At 37.0% G+C, this 19,907-nt stretch overlaps 6 protein-coding genes and 1 pseudogene across 10 annotated transcripts; 1 reads left to right on the top strand and 6 right to left on the bottom strand.

Annotated features, from left to right (window-relative positions):
* Positions 1-351: 351 nt before the first annotated feature.
* Positions 352-1,196, bottom strand: LOC117538103 (gamma-crystallin M2-like). 2 transcript variants are annotated; one of them, XM_034203636.1, is made up of 3 exons: positions 1,144-1,196; positions 793-1,038; positions 352-698 (listed from the first exon to the last, which is right to left on the bottom strand). In XM_034203636.1, the coding sequence occupies exons 1-3, from the start codon at positions 1,174-1,176 to the stop codon at positions 417-419; spliced, it is 561 nt and encodes a 186-aa protein (XP_034059527.1). In that variant the 5' UTR covers positions 1,177-1,196; the 3' UTR covers positions 352-416. The 2 variants fall into 2 exon arrangements, with proteins under 2 accessions (XP_034059527.1, XP_034059528.1); XM_034203637.1 differs by having other exon boundaries at positions 417-695.
* A 1,762-nt stretch (positions 1,197-2,958) lies between these two features.
* Positions 2,959-3,800, bottom strand: LOC117538104 (gamma-crystallin M2-like). Of its 2 annotated transcripts, none has more exons than XM_034203638.1 (3): positions 3,748-3,800; positions 3,400-3,642; positions 2,959-3,305 (listed from the first exon to the last, which is right to left on the bottom strand). In XM_034203638.1, the coding sequence occupies exons 1-3, from the start codon at positions 3,778-3,780 to the stop codon at positions 3,024-3,026; spliced, it is 558 nt and encodes a 185-aa protein (XP_034059529.1). In that variant the 5' UTR covers positions 3,781-3,800; the 3' UTR covers positions 2,959-3,023. The 2 variants fall into 2 exon arrangements, with proteins under 2 accessions (XP_034059529.1, XP_034059531.1); XM_034203640.1 differs by having other exon boundaries at positions 2,959-3,302.
* A 1,765-nt stretch (positions 3,801-5,565) lies between these two features.
* Positions 5,566-8,983, bottom strand: LOC117538119 (gamma-crystallin M2-like). Of its 3 annotated transcripts, none has more exons than XM_034203661.1 (3): positions 8,974-8,983; positions 6,007-6,249; positions 5,566-5,912 (listed from the first exon to the last, which is right to left on the bottom strand). In XM_034203661.1, exons 2-3 carry the CDS (start codon positions 6,199-6,201, stop codon positions 5,631-5,633), a joined length of 477 nt encoding a protein of 158 aa, XP_034059552.1. In that variant the 5' UTR covers positions 6,202-6,249; positions 8,974-8,983; the 3' UTR covers positions 5,566-5,630. The 3 variants fall into 3 exon arrangements, with proteins under 3 accessions (XP_034059552.1, XP_034059549.1, XP_034059551.1); XM_034203658.1 differs by lacking the exon at positions 8,974-8,983 and adding an exon at positions 6,355-6,407; XM_034203660.1 differs by lacking the exon at positions 8,974-8,983 and adding an exon at positions 6,355-6,407 and having other exon boundaries at positions 5,566-5,909.
* LOC117538120 (gamma-crystallin M3-like) lies at positions 8,237-9,015 on the bottom strand. Its single transcript, XM_034203662.1, has 3 exons — positions 8,974-9,015; positions 8,622-8,864; positions 8,237-8,515 (listed from the first exon to the last, which is right to left on the bottom strand). Exons 1-3 carry the CDS (start codon positions 9,004-9,006, stop codon positions 8,237-8,239), a joined length of 555 nt encoding a protein of 184 aa, XP_034059553.1. The 5' UTR covers positions 9,007-9,015.
* Positions 9,016-11,196: 2,181 nt separating this feature from the next.
* On the bottom strand, positions 11,197-11,961 carry LOC117538107 (gamma-crystallin M3-like). The gene is made up of 3 exons (XM_034203645.1): positions 11,910-11,961; positions 11,570-11,812; positions 11,197-11,469 (listed from the first exon to the last, which is right to left on the bottom strand). The coding sequence occupies exons 1-3, from the start codon at positions 11,922-11,924 to the stop codon at positions 11,197-11,199; spliced, it is 531 nt and encodes a 176-aa protein (XP_034059536.1). The 5' UTR covers positions 11,925-11,961.
* Positions 11,962-14,764: 2,803 nt separating this feature from the next.
* Positions 14,765-15,548, bottom strand: LOC117538108 (gamma-crystallin M3-like). The gene is made up of 3 exons (XM_034203646.1): positions 15,498-15,548; positions 15,169-15,411; positions 14,765-15,080 (listed from the first exon to the last, which is right to left on the bottom strand). Exons 1-3 carry the CDS (start codon positions 15,504-15,506, stop codon positions 14,805-14,807), a joined length of 528 nt encoding a protein of 175 aa, XP_034059537.1. The 5' UTR covers positions 15,507-15,548; the 3' UTR covers positions 14,765-14,804.
* Positions 15,549-17,767: 2,219 nt separating this feature from the next.
* Positions 17,768-19,208, top strand: LOC117538131 (annotated as a pseudogene).
* The last annotated feature ends 699 nt before the right edge of the window (positions 19,209-19,907 follow it).

The raw sequence follows: 19,907 nt of genomic DNA, 5'->3' as shown, positions 1-19,907 counted from the left end.
AATTTGTACACAGTGGATTATGTAAAACTAAATATACATTTAACCTTGCTTTGAACATGTGGTAGTGTAATTTAGTTTTCCTTTTTTATTTTTATTTTTAACTTCCAATATTTATGATTTTTATTTAATATACCCAGAATAGTAATTCTTCTATCAAGATCAATTTTAAGCCTCTGAATGTTTGGTTAAACCGTAACATTTAACAACACATTTTGTCATCAGATTTCAAACTCTTAATGAGGAAAATGTGTTTAGTTGTTTTAAAAAATATGTTTTTTCATGACTCATATTTTTTTGTGTAATATTTCAAAATATGTAATTTTAAAAGTTGGACAACAAGCTTGAGAAAACTTACATTTTGCAGAAATTATTTATTCAATAGCATTCAATACATTCAGTGAACATTTAGTTAACATTTAGTTGCAGGAATCGGTGATACGCCTCATGCTCATGAACCTCTGGCCGCTCATGCCCATGTCCATGAAGTTCCTGTACTCTCCGGGCCTCATGTACATCATCTTGCCTCTGAACTGGGGCTGCTCGTACATCAGCCAGTGACCGTCCATCACGTTGCAGGACTGGCACTCGTTCATGCGGTAACGGTCCATGACGTTGTCACAGTCCTCCATCATCTCGTGACTCTGACCACCGAAGTTCTCCTTCTCATAGATCTTCATCCTGAACTGGCCTCTGTGCTGCTTTGGGGAGAATAATTATAAATTAATGATTTAATGTAAAGAGTTGTGGGGTGGTCACCCATAGTAGAATCGTCGGTTACAGTTGTATACCCACCATGGGGATCATACGGCAAGACTTGATGCAGTCCCTCATTCCCATCATGCTCATGTAGTCGGAAGAGTACTCGCCCTTCTTCATGAAGCACTGGTTTCCCATGTAGTTGGAACGATCGTAGACCATGAAGCAGCCGCTCTCCACCCTGCAGGACTGGCACCTGCTCAGGTTGGAGGTCATGTCAGAACAGTCATTCATGCACTCATAAGAACGACCCTGGAAGTTCTTCTCCTCGTAGAAGGTGATCTGAAAGAAGGGAATTGTAATGGTTAGAATAAATTATCAAAGTATAAATGGTGATATTGCAAACAGTAATATTTCTGATTATTACAAAAAGACTTCTAAAAGTACCTTGCCCCTCATGTTCATGCCGGTGTTGGTCATGTTGGCTGTAGATGTGCTGTTGCTGGTGAACTGATATCCTAACTGGTTAACCCTTGTCTTTTATACCTGTTCAACGTAAATAATTAGTGACTCCTCCCCCTCAGAGAACACCCTACTCAGCAACTTACCATTGAAGCCCACAGAATGGAGAGATTTTGTTCATTTTTCAGGGACCTGGTACTTTTTAGTGGACAACAGCTGAAGCAACATCTGACGCTTCACAACATTCTGATAAAAATATTAGTATTTTCTTTGCCTTTTCCCCCAAGTATGATATTCCATGTGTTACTTTATGTTGACCAATAGGAGAAAAGAACACAGAGGCAAAATAATGATGTGGGTGTTGCCAACAGGATACACACTTCTTTGTACAAACTGATTCATTCATATTTACATTATTGTTCTCAAAAGTTGGTCTCTAGTCCCTTATTCCTAATGATATCACGTAGGTAGTGAAACACACTAAGCTGTGATTAGTTCGGGGCCAACTTGTAGTCTATTAGGTCTCTCAGAAGAGTCACAGCAAGAATTGGATCACCCTACAATTGCATAATCTGACACAGTGACAATTTGACCAGATACAAATGTTGTGTATTCTGAAAGTAAGAATAAGTTGTTATAGATAAGAAAACTGAAAACAAAACAGAACTAATATACAAGCCATCATTTTTATTCATAGACTAATGGGAAACAGTTATAAAGATTGACCTACAATAATTACCCATGTGCTTCTGTTTGTCGATGAGAGAGTGTCTATGTTGCAAATAATGGGCCTTCAAAACAATGAACAATTGTATTTGAGATAATGGGCTGTCGGGCATATTGTTTTGGCTTTTGGTCCAAAGGGGCCATTTTTCAACTCTTGATGTTTTGGGATAATGGGCAGTCAGAACAATAACATGTCACCAAACTTTGACTTCAGTAAATGTCGATCTGTAATTGTGGGTATGCTCCCCCCACACTCTATATAATTCCCAAGTTAAATAAGAAAAGCTGTTCATTTCAGACATATATTTTAAATAATATCGACAATTTACCTTTTAACATAAAAACAAGAGTATCCTTAATAAATAAACAATTGTATAGGTTTATGTTTTGGCCCTCAATTGCAATGATTCTTAATGAGAGGTTCATTCAATCAGTTGAGTATGACAACTGCCTCCAAACTTTGATACCCTCATGAGCCTCAGTCGAGATTCAACATACTGAACAATAGCAGCTTAATTAGTCTTCTATTTATCCATAATTTAACAAACTAATGGGATCAATTAATCATTTAGGTAATAACTTGGGTATGAAATCATAGTTACTGGCAAAAACAAAAAAATGTGTTTACATTTGCTACCTTCAGTGGAAATGTTCAGTGTTAGCTGTTAGTCAGGCTGACTGCATTTAAACCTTACGCTAGATATTTTAAAAGTATTTTGTGCTAATTTGTACACAGTGGATTATGTAAAACTAAATATACATTTAACCTTGCTTTGAACATGTGGTAGTGTAATTTAGTTTTCCTTTTTTATTTTTATTTTTAACTTCCAATATTTATGATTTTTATTTAATATACCCAGAATAGTAATTCTTCTATCAAGATCAATTGTAAGCCTCTGAATGTTTGGTTAAACCGTAACATTTAACAACACATTTTGTCATCAGATTTCAAACTCTTAATGAGGAAAATGTGTTTAGTTGTTTTAAAAAATATGTTTTTTCATGACTCATATTTTTTTGTGTAATATTTCAAAATATGTAATTTTAAAAGTTGGACAACAAGCTTGAGAAAACTTACATTTTGCAGAAATTATTTATTCAATAGCATTCAATACATTCAGTGAACATTTAGTTAACATTTAGTTGCAGGAATCGGTGATACGCCTCATGCTCATGAACCTCTGGCCGCTCATGCCCATGTCCATGAAGTTCCTGTACTCTCCGGGCCTCATGTACATCATCTTGCCTCTGAACTGGGGCTGCTCGTACATCAGCCAGTGACCGTCCATCACGTTGCAGGACTGGCACTCGTTCATGCGGTAACGGTCCATGACGTTGTCACAGTCCTCCATCATCTCGTGACTCTGACCACCAAAGTTCTCCTTCTCATAGATCTTCATCCTGAACTGGCCTCTGTGCTGCTTTGGGGAGAATAATTATAAATTAATGATTTAATGTAAAGAGTTGTGGGGTGGTCACCCATAGTAGAATCGTCGGTTACAGTTGTATACCCACCATGGGGATCATACGGCAAGACTTGATGCAGTCCCTCATTCCCATCATGCTCATGTAGTCGGAGTACTCGCCCTTCTTCATGAAGCACTGGTTTCCCATGTAGTTGGAACGATCGTAGACCATGAAGCAGCCGCTCTCCACCCTGCAGGACTGGCACCTGCTCAGGTTGGAGGTCATGTCAGAGCAGTCATTCATGCACTCATAAGAACGACCCTGGAAGTTCTTCTCCTCGTAGAAGGTGATCTGAAAGAAGGGAATTTTAATGGTTAGAATAAATTATCAAAGTATAAATGGTGATATTGCAAACAGTAATATTTCTGATTATTACAAAAAGACTTCTAAAAGTACCTTGCCCCTCATGTTCATGCCGGTGTTGGTCATGTTGGCTGTAGATGTGCTGTTGCTGGTGAACTGATATCCTAACTGGTTAACCCTTGTCTTTTATACCTGTTCAACGTAAATAATTAGTGACTCCTCCCCCTCAGAGAACACCCTACTCAGCAACTTACCATTGAAGCCCACAGAATGGAGAGATTTTGTTCATTTTTCAGGGACCTGGTACTTTTTAGTGGACAACAGCTGAAGCAACATCTGACGCTTCACAACATTCTGATAAAAATACTAGTATTTTCTTTGCCTTTCCCCCCAAGTATGATATTCCATGTGTTACTTTATGTTGACCAATAGGAGAAAAGAACACAGAGGCAAAATAATGATGTGGGTGTTGCCAACAGGATACACACTTCTTTGTACAAACTGATTCATTCATATTTACATTATTGTTCTCAAAAGTTGGTCTCTAGTCCCTTATTCCTAATGACATCACGTAGGTAGTGAAACACACTAAGCTGTGATTAGTTGGGGGCCAACTTGTAGTCTATTAGGTCTCTCAGAAGAGTCGTAGCAAGAATTGGATCACCCTACAATTACATAATCTGACACAGTGACAATTTGACCAGATACAAATGTTGTGTAGTCTGAAAGTAAGAATAAGTTGTTATAGATAAGAAAACTGAAAACAAAACAGAACTAATATACAAGCCATCATTTTTATTCATAGACTAATGGGAAACAGTTATAAAGATTGACCTACAATAATTACCCATGTGCTTCTGTTTGTCGATGAGAGAGTGTCTATGTTGCAAATAATGGGCCTTCAAAACAATGAACATTTGTATTTGAGATAATGGGCTGTCAGGCATATTGTTTTGGCTTTTGGTCCAAAGGGGCCTTTTTTTCAACTCTTGATGTTTTGGGATTATAGGCAGTCAGAACAATAACATGTCACCAAACTTTGACTTCAGTAAATGTTGATCTGTAATTGTGGGTATGCTCCCCCCACACCCTATATAATTCCCAAGTTAAATAAGCAAAGCTGTTAATTTCAGACATTTCTTTTAAATAATATCGACAATTTACCTTTTAACATAAAAACAAGAGTATCCTTAATAAATAAACAATTGTATAGGTTTATGTTTTGGCCCTCAATTGCAATGATTCTTAATGAGAGGTTCATTCAATCAGTTGAGTATGACAACTGCCTCCAAACTTTGATACCCTCATGAGCCTCAGTCGAGATTCAACATACTGAACAATAGCTGCTTAATTAGTCTTCTATTTATCCATAATTTAACAAACTAATGGGATCAATTAATCATTTAGGTAATAACTTGGGTATGAAATCATAGTTACTGGCAAAAACAAAAAAATGTGTTTACATTTGCTACCTTCAGTGGAAATGTTCAGTGTTAGCTGTTAGTCAGGCTGACTGCATTTAAACCTTACGCTAGATATTTTTAAAGTATTTTGTGCTAATTTGTACACAGTGGATTATGTCAAACTAAATATACATTTAACCTTGCTTTGAACATGTGGTAGTGTAATTTAGTTTTCCTTTTTTATTTTTATTTTCAACTTCCAATATTTATGATTTTTATTTAATATACCCAGAATAGTAATTCTTCTATCAAGATCAATTTTAAGCCTCTGAATGTTTGGTTAAACCGTAACATTTAACAACACATTTTGTCATCAGATTTCAAACTCTTAATGAGGAAAATGTGTTTAGTTGTTTTAAAAAATATATGTTTTTTCATGACTCATATTTTTTTGTGTAATATTTCAAAATATGTAATTTGAAAAGTTGGACAACAAGCTTGAGAAAACTTACATTTTGCAGAAATTATTTATTCAATAGCATTCAATACATTCAGTGAACATTTAGTTAACATTTAGTTGCAGGAATCGGTGATACGCCTCATGCTCATGAACCTCTGGCCGCTCATGCCCATGTCCATGAAGTTCCTGTACTCTCCGGGCCTCATGTACATCATCTTGCCTCTGAACTGGGGCTGCTCGTACATCAGCCAGTGACCGTCCATCACGTTGCAGGACTGGCACTCGTTCATGCGGTAACGGTCCATGACGTTGTCACAGTCCTCCATCATCTCGTGACTCTGACCACCGAAGTTCTCCTTCTCATAGATCTTCATCCTGTACTGGCCTCTGTGCTGCTTTGGGGAGAATAATTATAAATTAATGATTTAATGTAAAGAGTTGTGGGGTGGTCACCCATAGTAGAATAGTCGGTTACAGTTGTATACCCACCATGGGGATCATACGGCAAGACTTGATGCAGTCCCTCATTCCCATCATGCTCATGTAGTCGGAGTACTCGCCCTTCTTCATGAAGCACTGGTTTCCCATGTAGTTGGAACGATCGTAGACCATGAAGCAGCCGCTCTCCACCCTGCAGGACTGGCACCTGCTCAGGTTGGAGGTCATGTCAGAGCAGTCATTCATGCACTCATAAGAACGACCCTGGAAGTTCTTCTCCTCGTAGAAGGTGATCTGAAAGAAGGGAATTTTAATGGTTAGAATAAATTATCAAAGTGTAAATGGTGATATTGCAAACAGTAATATTTCTGATTATTACAAAAAGACTTCTAAAAGTACCTTGCCCCTCATGTTCATGCCGGTGTTGGTCATGTTGGCTGTAGATGTGTTGTTGCTGGTGAACTGATATCCTAACTGGTCAACCCTTGTCTTTTATACCTGTTCAACGTAAATAATTAGTGACTCCTCCCCCTCAGAGAACACCCTACTCAGCAACTTACCATTGAAGCCCACAGAATGGAGAGATTTTGTTCATTTTTCAGGGACCTGGTACTTTTTAGTGGACAACAGCTGAAGCAACATCTGACGCTTCACAACATTCTGAGAAAAATACTAGTATTTTCTTTGCCTTTTCCCCCAAGTATGATATTCCATGTGTTACTTTATGTTGACCAATAGGAGAAAAGAACACAGAGGCAAAATAATGATGTGGGTGTTGCCAACAGGATACACACTTCTTTGTACAAACTGATTCATTCATATTTACATTATTGTTCTCAAAAGTTGGTCTCTAGTCCCTTATTCCTAATGACATCACGTAGGTAGTGAAACACACTAAGCTGTGATTAGTTCGGGGCCAACTTGTAGTCTATTAGGTCTCTCAGAAGAGTCATAGCAAGAATTGGATCACCCTACAATTACATAATCTGACACAGTGACAATTTGACCAGATACAAATGTTGTGTAGTCTGAAAGTAAGAATACGTTGTTATAGATAAGAAAACTGAAAACAAAACAGAATTAATATACAAGCCATCATTTTTATTCATAGACTAATGGGAAACAGTTATAAAGATTGACCTACAATAATTACCCATGTGCTTCTGTTTGTTGCTGAGAGAGTGTCTATGTTGCAAATAATGGGCCTTCAAAACAATGAACATTTGTATTTGAGATAATGGGCTGTCGGGCATATTGTTTTGGCTTTTGGTCCAAAGGGGCTTTTTTTCAACTCTTGATGTTTTGGGATAATGGGCAGTCAGAACAATAACATGTCACCAAACTTTGACTTCAGTAAATGTCGATCTGTAATTGTGGGTATGCTCCCCCCCACACCCTATATAATTCCCAAGTTAAATAAGCAAAGCTGTTAATTTCAGACATTTATTTTAAATAATATCGACAATTGACCTTTTAACATAAAAACAAGAGTATCCTTAATAAATAAACAATTGTATAGGTTTATGTTTTGGCCCTCAATTGCAATGATTCTTAATGAGAGGTTCATTCAATCAGTTGAGTATGACAACTGCCTCCAAACTTTGATACCCTCATGAGCCTCAGTCGAGATTCAACATACTGAACAATAGCTGCTTAATTAGTCTTCTATTTATCCATAATTTAACAAACTAATGTGATCAATTAATCATTTAGGTAATAACTTGGGTATGAAATCATAGTTACTGGCAAAAACAAAAACATTTGTTTACATTTGCTACCTTCAGTGGAAATGTTCAGTGTTAGCTGTTAGTCAGGCTGACTGCATTTAAACCTTATGCTAGATATTTTTAAAGTATTTTGTGCTAATTTGTACACAGTGGATTACGTAAAACTAAATATACATTTAACCTTGCTTTGAACATGTGGTAGTGTAATTTAGTTTTCCTTTTTTATTTTTATTTTTAACTTCCAATATTTATGATTTTTATTTAATATACCCAGAATAGTAATTCTTCTATCAAGATCAATTTTAAGCCTCTGAATGTTTGGTTAAACCGTAACATTTAACAACACATTTTGTCATCAGATTTCAAACTCTTAATGATGAAAATGTGTTTAGTTGTTTTATAAAATATATGTTTTTCATGACTCATATTTTTTGGTGTAATATTTAAAAATATGTAATTGTAAAAGTTGGACAACAAGCTTGAGAAAACTCACATTTTGCAGAAATGATTTATTAAATAGCATTCAATACATTCAGTGAACATTTAGTTAACATTTAGTTGCAGGAATCGGTGATGCGTCTCATGCTCATGAACCTCTGGCCGCTCATGCCCATCTCCCTGAAGTTCCTGTACTCTCCGGGCCTCATGTACATCATCTTGCCTCTGAAGTGGGCCTGATCGTACATCAGCCAGTGACCGTCCATCACGTTGCAGGACTGGCAGTCGGACATGCGGTAACGCTCCTGGATGTTGTCGCAGTCGTCCATCAGCTCGTTACTCTGACCACCGAAGTTCTCCTTCTCGTAGATCTTCATCCTGAACTGGCCTCTGTGCTGTTGTTGGAGAGGATTAAAACAGGTTAATATCTTAATGGCAGGTTTTGTGAGGGTTGTCACATGTAGAAGTATCACAGTATGACATATGCTTCTTAATACCCACCATGGGGATCATACGGCAAGACTTGATGTTCTCCCTCATTCCCATCATGCTCATGTAGTCGGAGTACTCGCCCCTCCTCATGAAGTACTGGTTTCCCATGTAGTTGTTGCGGTCGTAGACCATGAAGCAGCCGCTCTCCACCCTGCAGGAGTGACACCTGCTCAGGTAGGAGGTCATGTCAGGGCAGTCATTCATGCACTCATAAGAACGACCCTGGAAGTTCTTCTCCTCGTAGAAGGTGATCTGAAAGAGGGGAATTGTAATGGTTAGGAAAATATTCATCAAGGTGATTATTGTGATCACATATTGAAAAAAGTAATTTCTGTATATTAAAAAGATTTTCTGAAAGTACCTTGCCCCTCATGTTCATGCTGGTGTTGCTCATGTTGGCTGTAGATGTGCTGTTGCTACCTGGTTTAGCCCATTCATTTTATACCTGCCCAATGTAAAGAATCAGTGACCCCTCCCCCTCAGAGAACCCCCTTATTCAGCAATTTACTATTGAAGCCAACATAATACCGTACAGTATACAGGGTTATGTAAAAAAAATTCAGGGACAGGGTACCTCATTTAGAAAGATCTTTTCTCTCAATACAGAAATAATTCCCAACAATCCTAGTGGATAGGTTTGCCCATATGTATGTTAAAAACGGTATGTATGCACTGGATGGTACATACATTTTATTTATTTTTGTTATATTGAGAATATTCTTCACTTGGCCCTGTATATCAGCCATTATCAGAAGTTTTTGATTGATTTTAATATTGGAAATGCTTGTAGTTCATTTCTTTAAAAAAATATATGAATCTGGGTTACCCTCACAAAACACAGCATTAATATGATCTTCAATTAAACATTAAGCATGAAAATAAAACACTACAACCTTTGGGCTTTTTCAGTTTGATAACAGTTTGATAAATGAAGAAATTATATGACAAAGATTCATGTGGCAAAAAGTTAAATATTTGTTTTAACTCTGAGTCATAGAATACACATAATGAAATGAAAAACATTTAGAATACAAAAAATGCAAATACATACATGTTATACATACAGTGTATATATATATATATATATATATATATATAAAAACATATGTCATATGATCATTTCACTGTGTTTATGGCCTTGTACCTGTTTTCGCTAAACACATAATTTGAATAAACAAAATCTAGCAAGAGAATTGTACAACAACTGATTAGAAAAGTTTTCCACTTGAATTTGTTTGTACATTAAGCTAACAAATAATAAAGCGCAATTGTTTGACATTTTGAAATATCACATTTTTGAAGTAAAAACATATATATACATATATATTATATGGATGTTTCTCAAAATGCCACATTATTGAGAGTTGAGTTTGTTTATATGTTAATTGTATTTTTTATGCGTTGATATATCTGTGGAATTAAACTAGAAATCAAATCAAAATGGACTGTTAGCTATAAATTGTGGCACAGTAAGACAGACACCACGCTATTCTGCCAACTAGCGTCCGACTTAAGAAAACATAGGCACCAATAGACATCAAAAGCAAGTGGATTTTGAGCAGTTTGATCATCCATACTGAATACATGACTTTAAAAATGTAATGAAAATACAAAATAACATTAACAGAAGCTATTACTGAAAAACACAGATGCAGAAAAGACAAGTGTTTATGTTAAATGTGAGCAAAATGAATGATGCTGTTAATACCGGTTTAAAATAACGCATAGACTAGAGAACGTTTTTTAAAAGCAAAATTACAACATAATTTTGTAAAGATTTCCCTTAAGGTGATTTAAGATTTTATAAATTAAAAGGGTTCATTTCTATTGAAACATCAATGTCCATTGCACATTTCATACATATTGTATATTTCATATATTCCAACATAAATGTTCCTCCTGAATCTTCCCTAAAACAGTAATAATCTGTATATTTAATGAAAATATAAAAAGCTAGTGTTTTATATTGGGGGCCTTAATATCACTTAGGTTAAAACCATACTGACAAAATGTTTTAAGTCTCTGGTTATAGTGATACACGTTCTGTCGTTATGGAGGGTTGGGATAATTTTTCAAGTTAAACACTTGTTATGGTGCAAATATACCCTAAAGTAATTCAAACATGCAAATCCCTTTAAAACACATTCTTCATCATCATCATCATCATCATCAAATAATGTAATCTTACTTAAAATAAATGTGTATATAGTGTAATCACAATAAATAGTATCGGGTCTGCAAACCACAAACAAGCATTTTATTTTTGTAAATTAAAATTTAATTTCTTACTATTGTTAAACTTGTACTGTAATATTTACAGTTGGCAGAGCTTTACTAATCAAAGTACTAAGCACTTTAGTCTTTTGTGTAGGGTTTCAGATATCAGATTTTTATTTGATATTAAAGATTAAAACAAGCAGTTGATGGTGTACGCTAAAAATCACTAAGATGCCTTAGTCACGTGATACAGTAATGGTTGCCAAACTATGTATTTGATTTATTATAAATGACTCCATCAGTAGAAACATTTTGTCAAAAAAGTTTTATTATTTTGGCATATTTAAACAACTTATACACTACTCTTTTACATGTCAGTAATGCGCTTCATGCTCATGAACCTCTGGCCGCTCATGCCCATGTCCCTAAAGCTCTTGTACTCTCCGGGCCTCATGTACATCATCTTGCCTCTGAACTGGGCCTGCTCGTACATCAGCCAGTGACCGTCCATCACGTTGCAGGACTGGCAGTCGGACATGCGGTAACGCTCCTGGATGTTGTCGCAGTCGTCCATCATCTCGTGACTCTGACCACCGAAGTTCTCCTTCTCATAGATCTTCATCCTGAACTGGCCTCTGTGCTGTTTTGAGAGAATGAAACAGTTCGTTTAAGTTTCAAGATTTTTGAGGATTCTCCCTCATAGTAGAATCATTTTATAATATATGCTTCTATATACCCACCATGGGGATCATACGGCAAGACTTGATGCAGTCCCTCATTCCCATCATGCTCATGTAGTCGGAGTACTCGCCCCTCTTCATGAAGTACTGGTTTCCCATGTAGTTGGGACGGTCGTAGACCATGAAGCTGCCGCTCTCCACCCTGCAGGAGTGACACCTGCTCAGGTAGGAGGACATGTCAGAGCAGTCGCTCTGGCACTCATGGGAACGACCCTGGAAGTTCCTCTCCTCGTAGAAAATGATCTGAAAAAGGTTACACAGATATGTGTTAAGGATTAAGTCTTGAAACAGTATTTAAATGATTGATAATCGAAAATATTGGTGAAGAGAATATGCTTACCTTTCCCATGGTCATGGTTGTAGTCTTTGTAGTTCAGAGAACTATGTTGCTGTAACACTGATGTCGGTCCTGTTTTAACTGATACTTTTATACCTAACCAAACCCACAGAATTTGTTGCCCCCATTGTCTAAATCCCTGACCAAGCAACATGGTATAGAGGCCTATAGAGTGCTCAGGGGCATTTGTCACATTTCCATGTGACTGGACCCCCTAGAAGACTTTAGAATGGATTTTTCCATTGGCAATTCAATACAATGAGCTTTATTGTAACAAAACAAAAACAAACAATAGTCTATCTTACACATTTCAAAAACACAATGTGTGGCCTCCATTGGTAAGTGGACAGTTATTAACATGAGATTTATTTTGTATGTGACCACAATAGACAGGCTTGCCCGTCTGAGAGTGTATCACAAAACGGATATTGCTTTTCACATGTGTGTAGTTTTGGGCACTACTACATTAGTTTCTGGTGGAGATATTTGATATTCCAAAGATAACAAAACTATATGTTTTGCTGGATTTTGAAGACATTTGTATACATTTAGACAAATGCTCAAGACAAAAATACATATTGCAGTTCTAATTTGTTCAAATAATTTAGTGCAAAAACTCTGTGATACTACATGGAATTAGATAATTTGATGCCTAAACTACATAAAGGGAGAAAGACACTATTAGGGATTATTTATTCATTTGATTGGTTGGGTCAAAATACTTATAAAAGTCATTCTCTTGTAGGTATTTGACAAAATATTTTTGGGGGGATTTTAGTGCTTTAATGATAGATTTGTTGAAGATAGACCGGAAAGTAAAGAGAGAGAGAGGGGATGATATTAAGCAAATGGCAACAGTATAGATTCAAACATCAGCCTTGGGTAAGGGCTCTGAGGGGTCTCAGGTGCTTCTTCTCAGTAACTTGAAGGCTGAAAGAGATGTCTCTGAAGCTTCCTTGGAACTATCCCTCTTGTGTAGACCCATACCTTCCATTGGTTTCATAGGTGCGAAATGTTTTTGAAGAAGGCCCTGTCCACTGGCTGTCACATGTGTGTTGCGAAAGCACAGACATGATTTTTTAGTTTTGAGTAACTCCTGTGGACGAGGCTCTTCGGCAAGAGGGCTTGGAATTTCCTTCACCAGTCCAAAAAACACCTCAACAAAGTTGATCCATCCATTGTCTGATATTAGACCCATATTCAACAGCTTCATTGAGAAGTGCTGTCAGCATATATTTTTTTCCCCCCTCTCTTTTGCAATGATTTCCAAGCAGGGTTATCCTACTTCAGCCATAACTCTTGTCAATAAGAAATGGTGATGTGCTTAATCCACAACTCAGTGATAATTTTGCAATAAGAAGCAAACGCCTTTCTCACAAAAACAGGGATAATGCAGTAGTGACCTGCCTTTTCAGTGGTAAGGCCATTTATTGCATTGCATTTGGCAAATTGCTTGACAATAACTTCTCTAGTTTTCTAAAAGAAACCATGTTTGTTCTATCCCCTTTCTATTCCTTTATCTGTCTTCTTGCATCCCTTTCTGTCATTGTGCAATACGATTATGCAATGCATTAATAAGTATTAGTTAGGGATGAATTAAAAAGTCATTGCAAAATCTACTCTAAGGCTCGATTAGTGTAAAAAAGTAAAGATTGTTTATCGGTACCATTTGACCTTAATTCCAAATCACCCTAAACTACACCTTCGTATTCCAGTAACTCCAACATTGCCTTCATTTGTCTTCTTAGTTGAACTGGGACAATCGGGAATCACCCATCTTTTTTTAGTTGGAGGGTGTTTGAATCCCGGGGTGGTCACCTATTTTATGTGTCACATGATGTCTAGAAAACACTATTTTACAATTAAAGATTTCTGTCTTGAATTAAGGTGACATTTCATACATGCATTCTTTAACTGCAACTCTAAAGAAGTTGGCTGTTAATCACTCCTCTCCTCTATGGTGATAATTATTACATTCATCCTTATAAGCTGTATGAAAGGCTGCCTCCCCTCTCTTTAATACATAACAAAGACTGGGTTATATGTATTTATAATGCCCTTACTGCTTTCTCTGCCCTTACATTTATGCGTTACTATCTTTTAATATGTTCCCTTATTGAACACAGTCAATATTGCATTACTGTACATTGCTGGTAATGGCTGTATTACTGAGCTTGGGAAATCCAGTTCACTTCAGTCTGCACTTTAAACATGGAATAATAATGCAACAATCTGAAGCTAGCATCACTATTACCCAGAGAACCTCAAATGTTTAATGTAATCCAATGTTACTTTCAGTTGTTCTTCTTGTCTGTTGAGTGTGATATAACCTGGATATTTCGAATTGATGGGCTCATAGACCACGCACCCAACCTGAGAATGGTAGTTCATTATGCCTATGCAAATCACGCTGGAGTAAGCTTTTACATGTAGTACATATGTGCTTTTTATGGAACAATGTATTCAAGTGATGGATGTAGTTCCACGGCTTAAAAATTGGTTCAAAGCCAAGCATACTTCCTTGGGTCTTTTTCAAGACATTGAGAGGTACATAGTTTCTTTATTGTAAACCTATGTGTACAATTTATTTAAAATGTAATAAATAAGCTTTACGTATTTTGGAAATTATGTCTATCTTTTGGCTCTTTACATGTGTAACCAGAAGATGTCTCGCTGTACTTTTGAGGTTTGATATGAATTGCCTTGTAGTCACATGTAGAAAGGACCAAATATTTGTAGAAAGGAAGAAGAAAATGAACATTTTAATTTTAATATATATATGAAATATTTTCCGATCAGTGATAATCTGCATTTCTCGAGAGGGTTTACTTTCTTAAATAAATACCGTGACACCACAATTTAGAAAGTTACATTATTTATTGTTGTCAAAATGTACAATTAGCACATATCCATAATGCGCCTCATGCTCATGAACTTCATGCCACTCATGCCCATGTCCATGAAGTTCCTGTACTCTCCGGGCCTCATGTACATCATCTTGCCTCTGAACTGGGGCTGCTCGTACATCAGCCAGTGACCGTCCATCACGTTGCAGGACTGGCACTCGTTCATGCGGTAACGCTCCATGATGTTGTCGCAGTCCTCCATCATCTCGTGACTCTGACCACCGAAGTTCTCCTTCTCATAGATCTTCATCCTGAACTGGCCTCTGTGCTGTGTTTGCCGGAAGAAAAAATAAACATCAGACAGTGGATTGATAGAATCTGACAGTGTTGAAAGCTATTGGTCAAAGATGACCTACCATGGGGATCATACGGCAAGACCTGATACCATTGCTCATTCCCATCATGTTCGTGAAGTCAGAGTACTCGCCCCTCTTCATGAAGTACTGGTTTCCCATGTAGCTGTTGCGGTCGTACACCATGAAGCAGCCGCTCTCCACCCTGCAGGACTGGCTCCTGCTCAGGTAGGAGGACATGTCAGAGCAGTCGCTCATGCACTCATAGGAACGACCCTGGAAGTTCTTCTCCTCGTAGAAGGTGATCTGAAAGAAATTCAAAAGTCAAAATTAAATATTTGTAGGCAAATTGACATTTATTTAATTTAATCATTTGCTTCTTTTTTTTCAACCTTGCCCATGTTGATTCAGGAGGTTTTTCTGATCTCTGAGAGAAATGTTTCTGAACTGATACTCTGCCTGTCTGAACAAGTCACATTTATACCTGGCCAGAGACAAAGACTGGGTGCCCCTCTATTGTTCAAATCCCTGACCCAGCAACCTCCTATAGAGGCATATAGTTTTGAATTGCTCACCGCCAATGGTCACGGTCATAACCTCAAACGGTCAAACAGAATTTTCCTTTAACACAAATAGAGCTATGTTTTTCAAGAATGTTTCAGTAGTTTGTCTATACGAGTATTCTATATACATTTATACAACATCACTACTGTTTTAGTAATTGTCAAGTCAAAACTAAAACTTTTGTAGTTAAATTTTATTTGATATGTATTCTTATTTATTCATTTGTATAAATCCCCTGAATCAATAGGCGCTAGCTAACTTACATTTTGTCCAAAGCTAAACAAACATTAATTGTGGGATATCTCATACTTGCATTGTCATCTGAAATATATATGGTAATATCAATTTATAAATGACAAAACACACTGCCATTGATTTGGTGAAAGAGAATGGCTGGATTGTCATTACGGGCATCAAGGAGTTATCACATATTGAATAAAGAAACCAAGACATCGATTTGAGATACCATATTTTCTCAATAATTTGATTCAGATATTTATCTGTACTAATCCCAAAGCAAACAAATGGATTTCTGTGGCACCCATTATAACCCTTTTGAAGTGAAGGCAGACTCCAAAGTGTGCTTCTAGACTCTCTCAATATACTCATTGTTCTGCATGCATTTCCAATATACCCTTTATATTACAGTGACCTGTTTAACATTGAAATCCTGGAAATCTTGCTTTTGCTTAACTGGATTTATGTTGAAGTGAAAGTTGTAGCATTGTGTGGTTGAGACTTTATGTGTGCATCGGCTCCTCTTTTAGCCTATAGTTACACTTAATACCCTTCTCGACAAAGCTATGGTGCCATAAGCTTGTTTTCTTATATGAATGGCTGGCAGGTGACATTCCACTGCTTGCAAAAAGAGCAACTCTATACAAGTCTATGAAAATAATTATCCTCAAGTCCCTGACACCACAAGCTGATTGTAAGCCATTGGTTAGTGTGTGTTGCCTCAGTTCCTGCAAGGTGTCGCGTGTGTTGGCACTAGTTGGCTCTTGTTGCTGCCATTTTTGGATATTCTGAATTTTGAATTAGCAGAGGATTCAGTCAGTGAGAGAAATCTTTCTTATTGGCTGTTTGGCTTAAGTGAATCAGTGCAAAAGAACAGAAACGGACATGAGGAAAACAAGCAAGGCACTAAAGTCAAGAAAAACACTCACGCTCTTTTTGATTTACATCTTCATCTAATATGATCATTCAGGTACAATACTTGGATATTTTGACAACAACATAGCCATTAGGAAGGAAGTTGACAACACAGCCTGTATTTCTATAGTTTCCCAGTTTCCTTTTTTGAATTTCAAATCCAAAGACTACTGCACTATAACTTAAAGGTATTTCCCAGGCGCAGAAGGTATGTGCTGGTTGGCTGTAGCAAAGAGGCTTTAGTCTTTGCATTGTGTTCAATTGTGGCTATTTGGCCAAGACACAGGCAATATGAGGAAGCAGTTCCTCATAGTTCCATTTCCTCTAGTTCTTTGAGGACATTTTTTTATGGTGTTAACTCACTTGATTCGTTGCATTACTTCATATTTTTCCTTCTGCAAAGTTACTAGCTTGTGGATTATCTGTCAAAAGAAACAGCTTTTCAGTTTTTATCTTGAAGCTTGTTTCACTATATATGAGCAATTTCTCTTTTATAACTTTTTGTCGTCCTTTCTGAATATTTGAATCAGCTTTTGAGAAGTCATTGATATAAGTGATGGCTGTGCACATAAGCAATTGAAACTTCAAACATCTCAGAAAATGCATCAAATCTTTTGTGAAGAACTCTGGCTTAAATAGACTCACTGTACAGGCTTAATACGTTTTGATGACTGGCGAGCTGCTTTGCAGAACAACCAGAACCAGTATTATTTCATTGACAACCCTTAACCATGTAATGAAAGTGTCAAGATTCTGCAAACTCTTGCTCCATCAGCAGCTAACTACTTAAAGTTTCTTTGTGCAGGGAAAGTGTTATTGTCCTTAGCCTCTCACTGTGCAAGGGTGTGCAGCAATCAAATAAATTATCCATCCTCATTGATTCTAAGTACAAGTACCGCATGAATCCGCAGTATTGATTTGCTGGCTGTGTCTGAAAAACTGTATCATGAAATCCCTCCATAACTTAAGGCACACGGACGGCGTTGCAGAGGTACTTTATTGACGAGGACCAATATCTTTTGGCTTGTTTGAAGTACAAGTTTTAAGAAAACAGATGCACATCAGTCTTGTATTGATAAAAATATCATATTAGACTCCAAATACCCCCCTGACCCCTAAACCAGTCCATGTGCCCGATGGATGATTGTTAAAATAGTACTCAAGCTATTTAGATATGCACCCTTCAAAAGCGCTGTTTACTGCTTTCCATAGAATGCTTGTCTAAAGCATAATTTTGGATTATCATTCTACAGAAAATATTATAAAGAAGGTGAAACTGCTTTCACGGAGACTTTATCATTGTTATCGAATCACAAATACAATGATACAAAATGGTTCAAACAATTAACCTAGTATTGTTCTCAGAATGTTGTGAAGCGTCAGATGTTGCTTCAGCTGTTGTCCACTAAAAAGTACCAGGTCCCTGAAAAATGAACAAAATCTCTCCATTCTGTTGGCTTCAATGGTAAGTTGCTGAGTAGAGTGTTCTCTTAGGGGGAGGAGTCACTAATTATTTACGTTGAACAGGTATAAAAGACAAGGGTTAACCAGTTAGGATATCAGTTCACCAGCAACAGCACATCTACAGCCAACATGAGCAACACCGGCATGAACATGAGGGGCAAGGTACTTTTAGAAGTGTTTTTGTAATAATCAGAAATATTACTGTTTGCAATATCACCATTTATACTTTGATAATTTATTCTAACCATTAAAATTCCCTTCTTTCAGATCACCTTCTACGAGGAGAAGAACTTCCAGGTCGTTCTTATGAGTGCATGAATGACTGTTCTGACATGACCTCCAAACCTGAGCAGGTGCCAGTCCTGCAGGGTGGAGAGCGGCTGCTTCATGGTCTACGACCGTTCCAACTACATGGGAAACCAGTGCTTCATGAAGAGGGGCGAGTACTCCGACTACATGAGCATGATGGGAATGAAGGACTGCATTAAGTCTTGCCGTATGATCCCAATGGTGGGTATACAACTGTAACCGACGATTCTACTATGGGTGACCACCCCACAACTCTTTACATTAAATCATTAATTTATAATTCTTCTCCCCAAAGCAGCACAGAGGCCAGTACAGGATGAAGATCTATGAGAAGGAGAACTTCGGTGGTCAGAGTCACGAGATGATGGAGGACTGTGACAACGTCATGGACCGTTACCGCATGAACGAGTGCCAGTCCTGCAACGTGATGGACGGTCACTGGCTGATGTACGAGCAGCCCCAGTTCAGAGGCAAGATGATGTACATGAGGCCCGGAGAGTACAGGAACTTCATGGACATGGGCATGAGCGGCCAGAGGTTCATGAGCATGAGGCGCATCACCGATTCCTGCAACTAAATGTTAACTAAATGTTCACTGAATGTATTGAATGCTATTGAATAAATCATTTCTGCAAAATGTAAGTTTTCTCAAGCTTGTTGTCCAACTTTTAGAATTACATATTTTGAAATATTACACAAAAAAATATGAGTCATGAAAAAACATATTTTTTAAAACAACTAAACACATTTTCATCATTAAGAGTTTGAAATCTGATGACAAAATGTGTTGTTAAATGTTACGGTTTAACCAAACATTCAGAGGCTTAAAATTGATCTTGATAGAAGAATTACTATTCTGGGTATATTAAATAAAAATCATAAATATTGGAAGTTAAAAATAAAAATAAAAAAGGAAAACTAATTACACTACCACATGTTCAAAGCAAGGTTAAATGTATATTTAGTTTTACATAATCCACTGTGTACAATTAGCACAAAAATACTTTAAAAATATCTAGCGTAAGGTTTAAATGCAGTCAGCCTGACTAACAGCTAACACTGAACATTTCCACTGAAGGTAGCAAATGTAAACACATTTTTTTGTTTTGCCAGTAAACTATGATTTCATACCCAAGTTATTACCTAAATGATTAATTGATCCCATTAGTTTGTTAAATTATGGATAAATAGAAGACTAATTAAGCAGCTATTGTTCAGTATTGTTGAATCTCGACTGAGGCTCATGAGAGGTATCAAAGTTTGGAGGCAGTTGTCATACTCAACTGATTGAATGAACCTCTCATTAAGAAATC

The sequence above is a fragment of the Gymnodraco acuticeps genome, unplaced genomic scaffold (genome assembly GCF_902827175.1).
Source record: "Gymnodraco acuticeps unplaced genomic scaffold, fGymAcu1.1, whole genome shotgun sequence".
Lineage (NCBI taxonomy): Eukaryota > Metazoa > Chordata > Actinopteri > Perciformes > Bathydraconidae > Gymnodraco > Gymnodraco acuticeps.
Note: the sequence above shows the minus strand (reverse complement) of the source record. Positions and strands in the feature narration are given on the sequence as shown.

Coding starts and splice junctions, on each gene's coding strand:
- LOC117538119 (XM_034203658.1), bottom strand. CDS start 6,387: ATGACCAACACCGGCATGAACATGAGGGGCAAG. Junction 6,250..6,354: donor GCATGAACATGAGGGGCAAG/GTACTTTTAGAA, acceptor CCCTTCTTTCAG/ATCACCTTCTACGAGGAGAA. Junction 5,913..6,006: donor CTTGCCGTATGATCCCCATG/GTGGGTATACAA, acceptor TTCTCCCCAAAG/CAGCACAGAGGCCAGTACAG.
- LOC117538107 (XM_034203645.1), bottom strand. Junction 11,470..11,569: donor CTTGCCGTATGATCCCCATG/GTGGGTATATAG, acceptor CTCTCAAAACAG/CACAGAGGCCAGTTCAGGAT.
- LOC117538120 (XM_034203662.1), bottom strand. CDS start 9,006: ATGAGCAACACCAGCATGAACATGAGGGGCAAG. Junction 8,865..8,973: donor GCATGAACATGAGGGGCAAG/GTACTTTCAGAA, acceptor CCCCTCTTTCAG/ATCACCTTCTACGAGGAGAA. Junction 8,516..8,621: donor CTTGCCGTATGATCCCCATG/GTGGGTATTAAG, acceptor CTCCAACAACAG/CACAGAGGCCAGTTCAGGAT.
- LOC117538104 (XM_034203638.1), bottom strand. CDS start 3,780: ATGACCAACACCGGCATGAACATGAGGGGCAAG. Junction 3,643..3,747: donor GCATGAACATGAGGGGCAAG/GTACTTTTAGAA, acceptor CCCTTCTTTCAG/ATCACCTTCTACGAGGAGAA. Junction 3,306..3,399: donor CTTGCCGTATGATCCCCATG/GTGGGTATACAA, acceptor TTCTCCCCAAAG/CAGCACAGAGGCCAGTTCAG.
- LOC117538103 (XM_034203636.1), bottom strand. CDS start 1,176: ATGACCAACACCGGCATGAACATGAGGGGCAAG. Junction 1,039..1,143: donor GCATGAACATGAGGGGCAAG/GTACTTTTAGAA, acceptor CCCTTCTTTCAG/ATCACCTTCTACGAGGAGAA. Junction 699..792: donor CTTGCCGTATGATCCCCATG/GTGGGTATACAA, acceptor TTCTCCCCAAAG/CAGCACAGAGGCCAGTTCAG.
- LOC117538108 (XM_034203646.1), bottom strand. Junction 15,081..15,168: donor CTTGCCGTATGATCCCCATG/GTAGGTCATCTT, acceptor CGGCAAACACAG/CACAGAGGCCAGTTCAGGAT.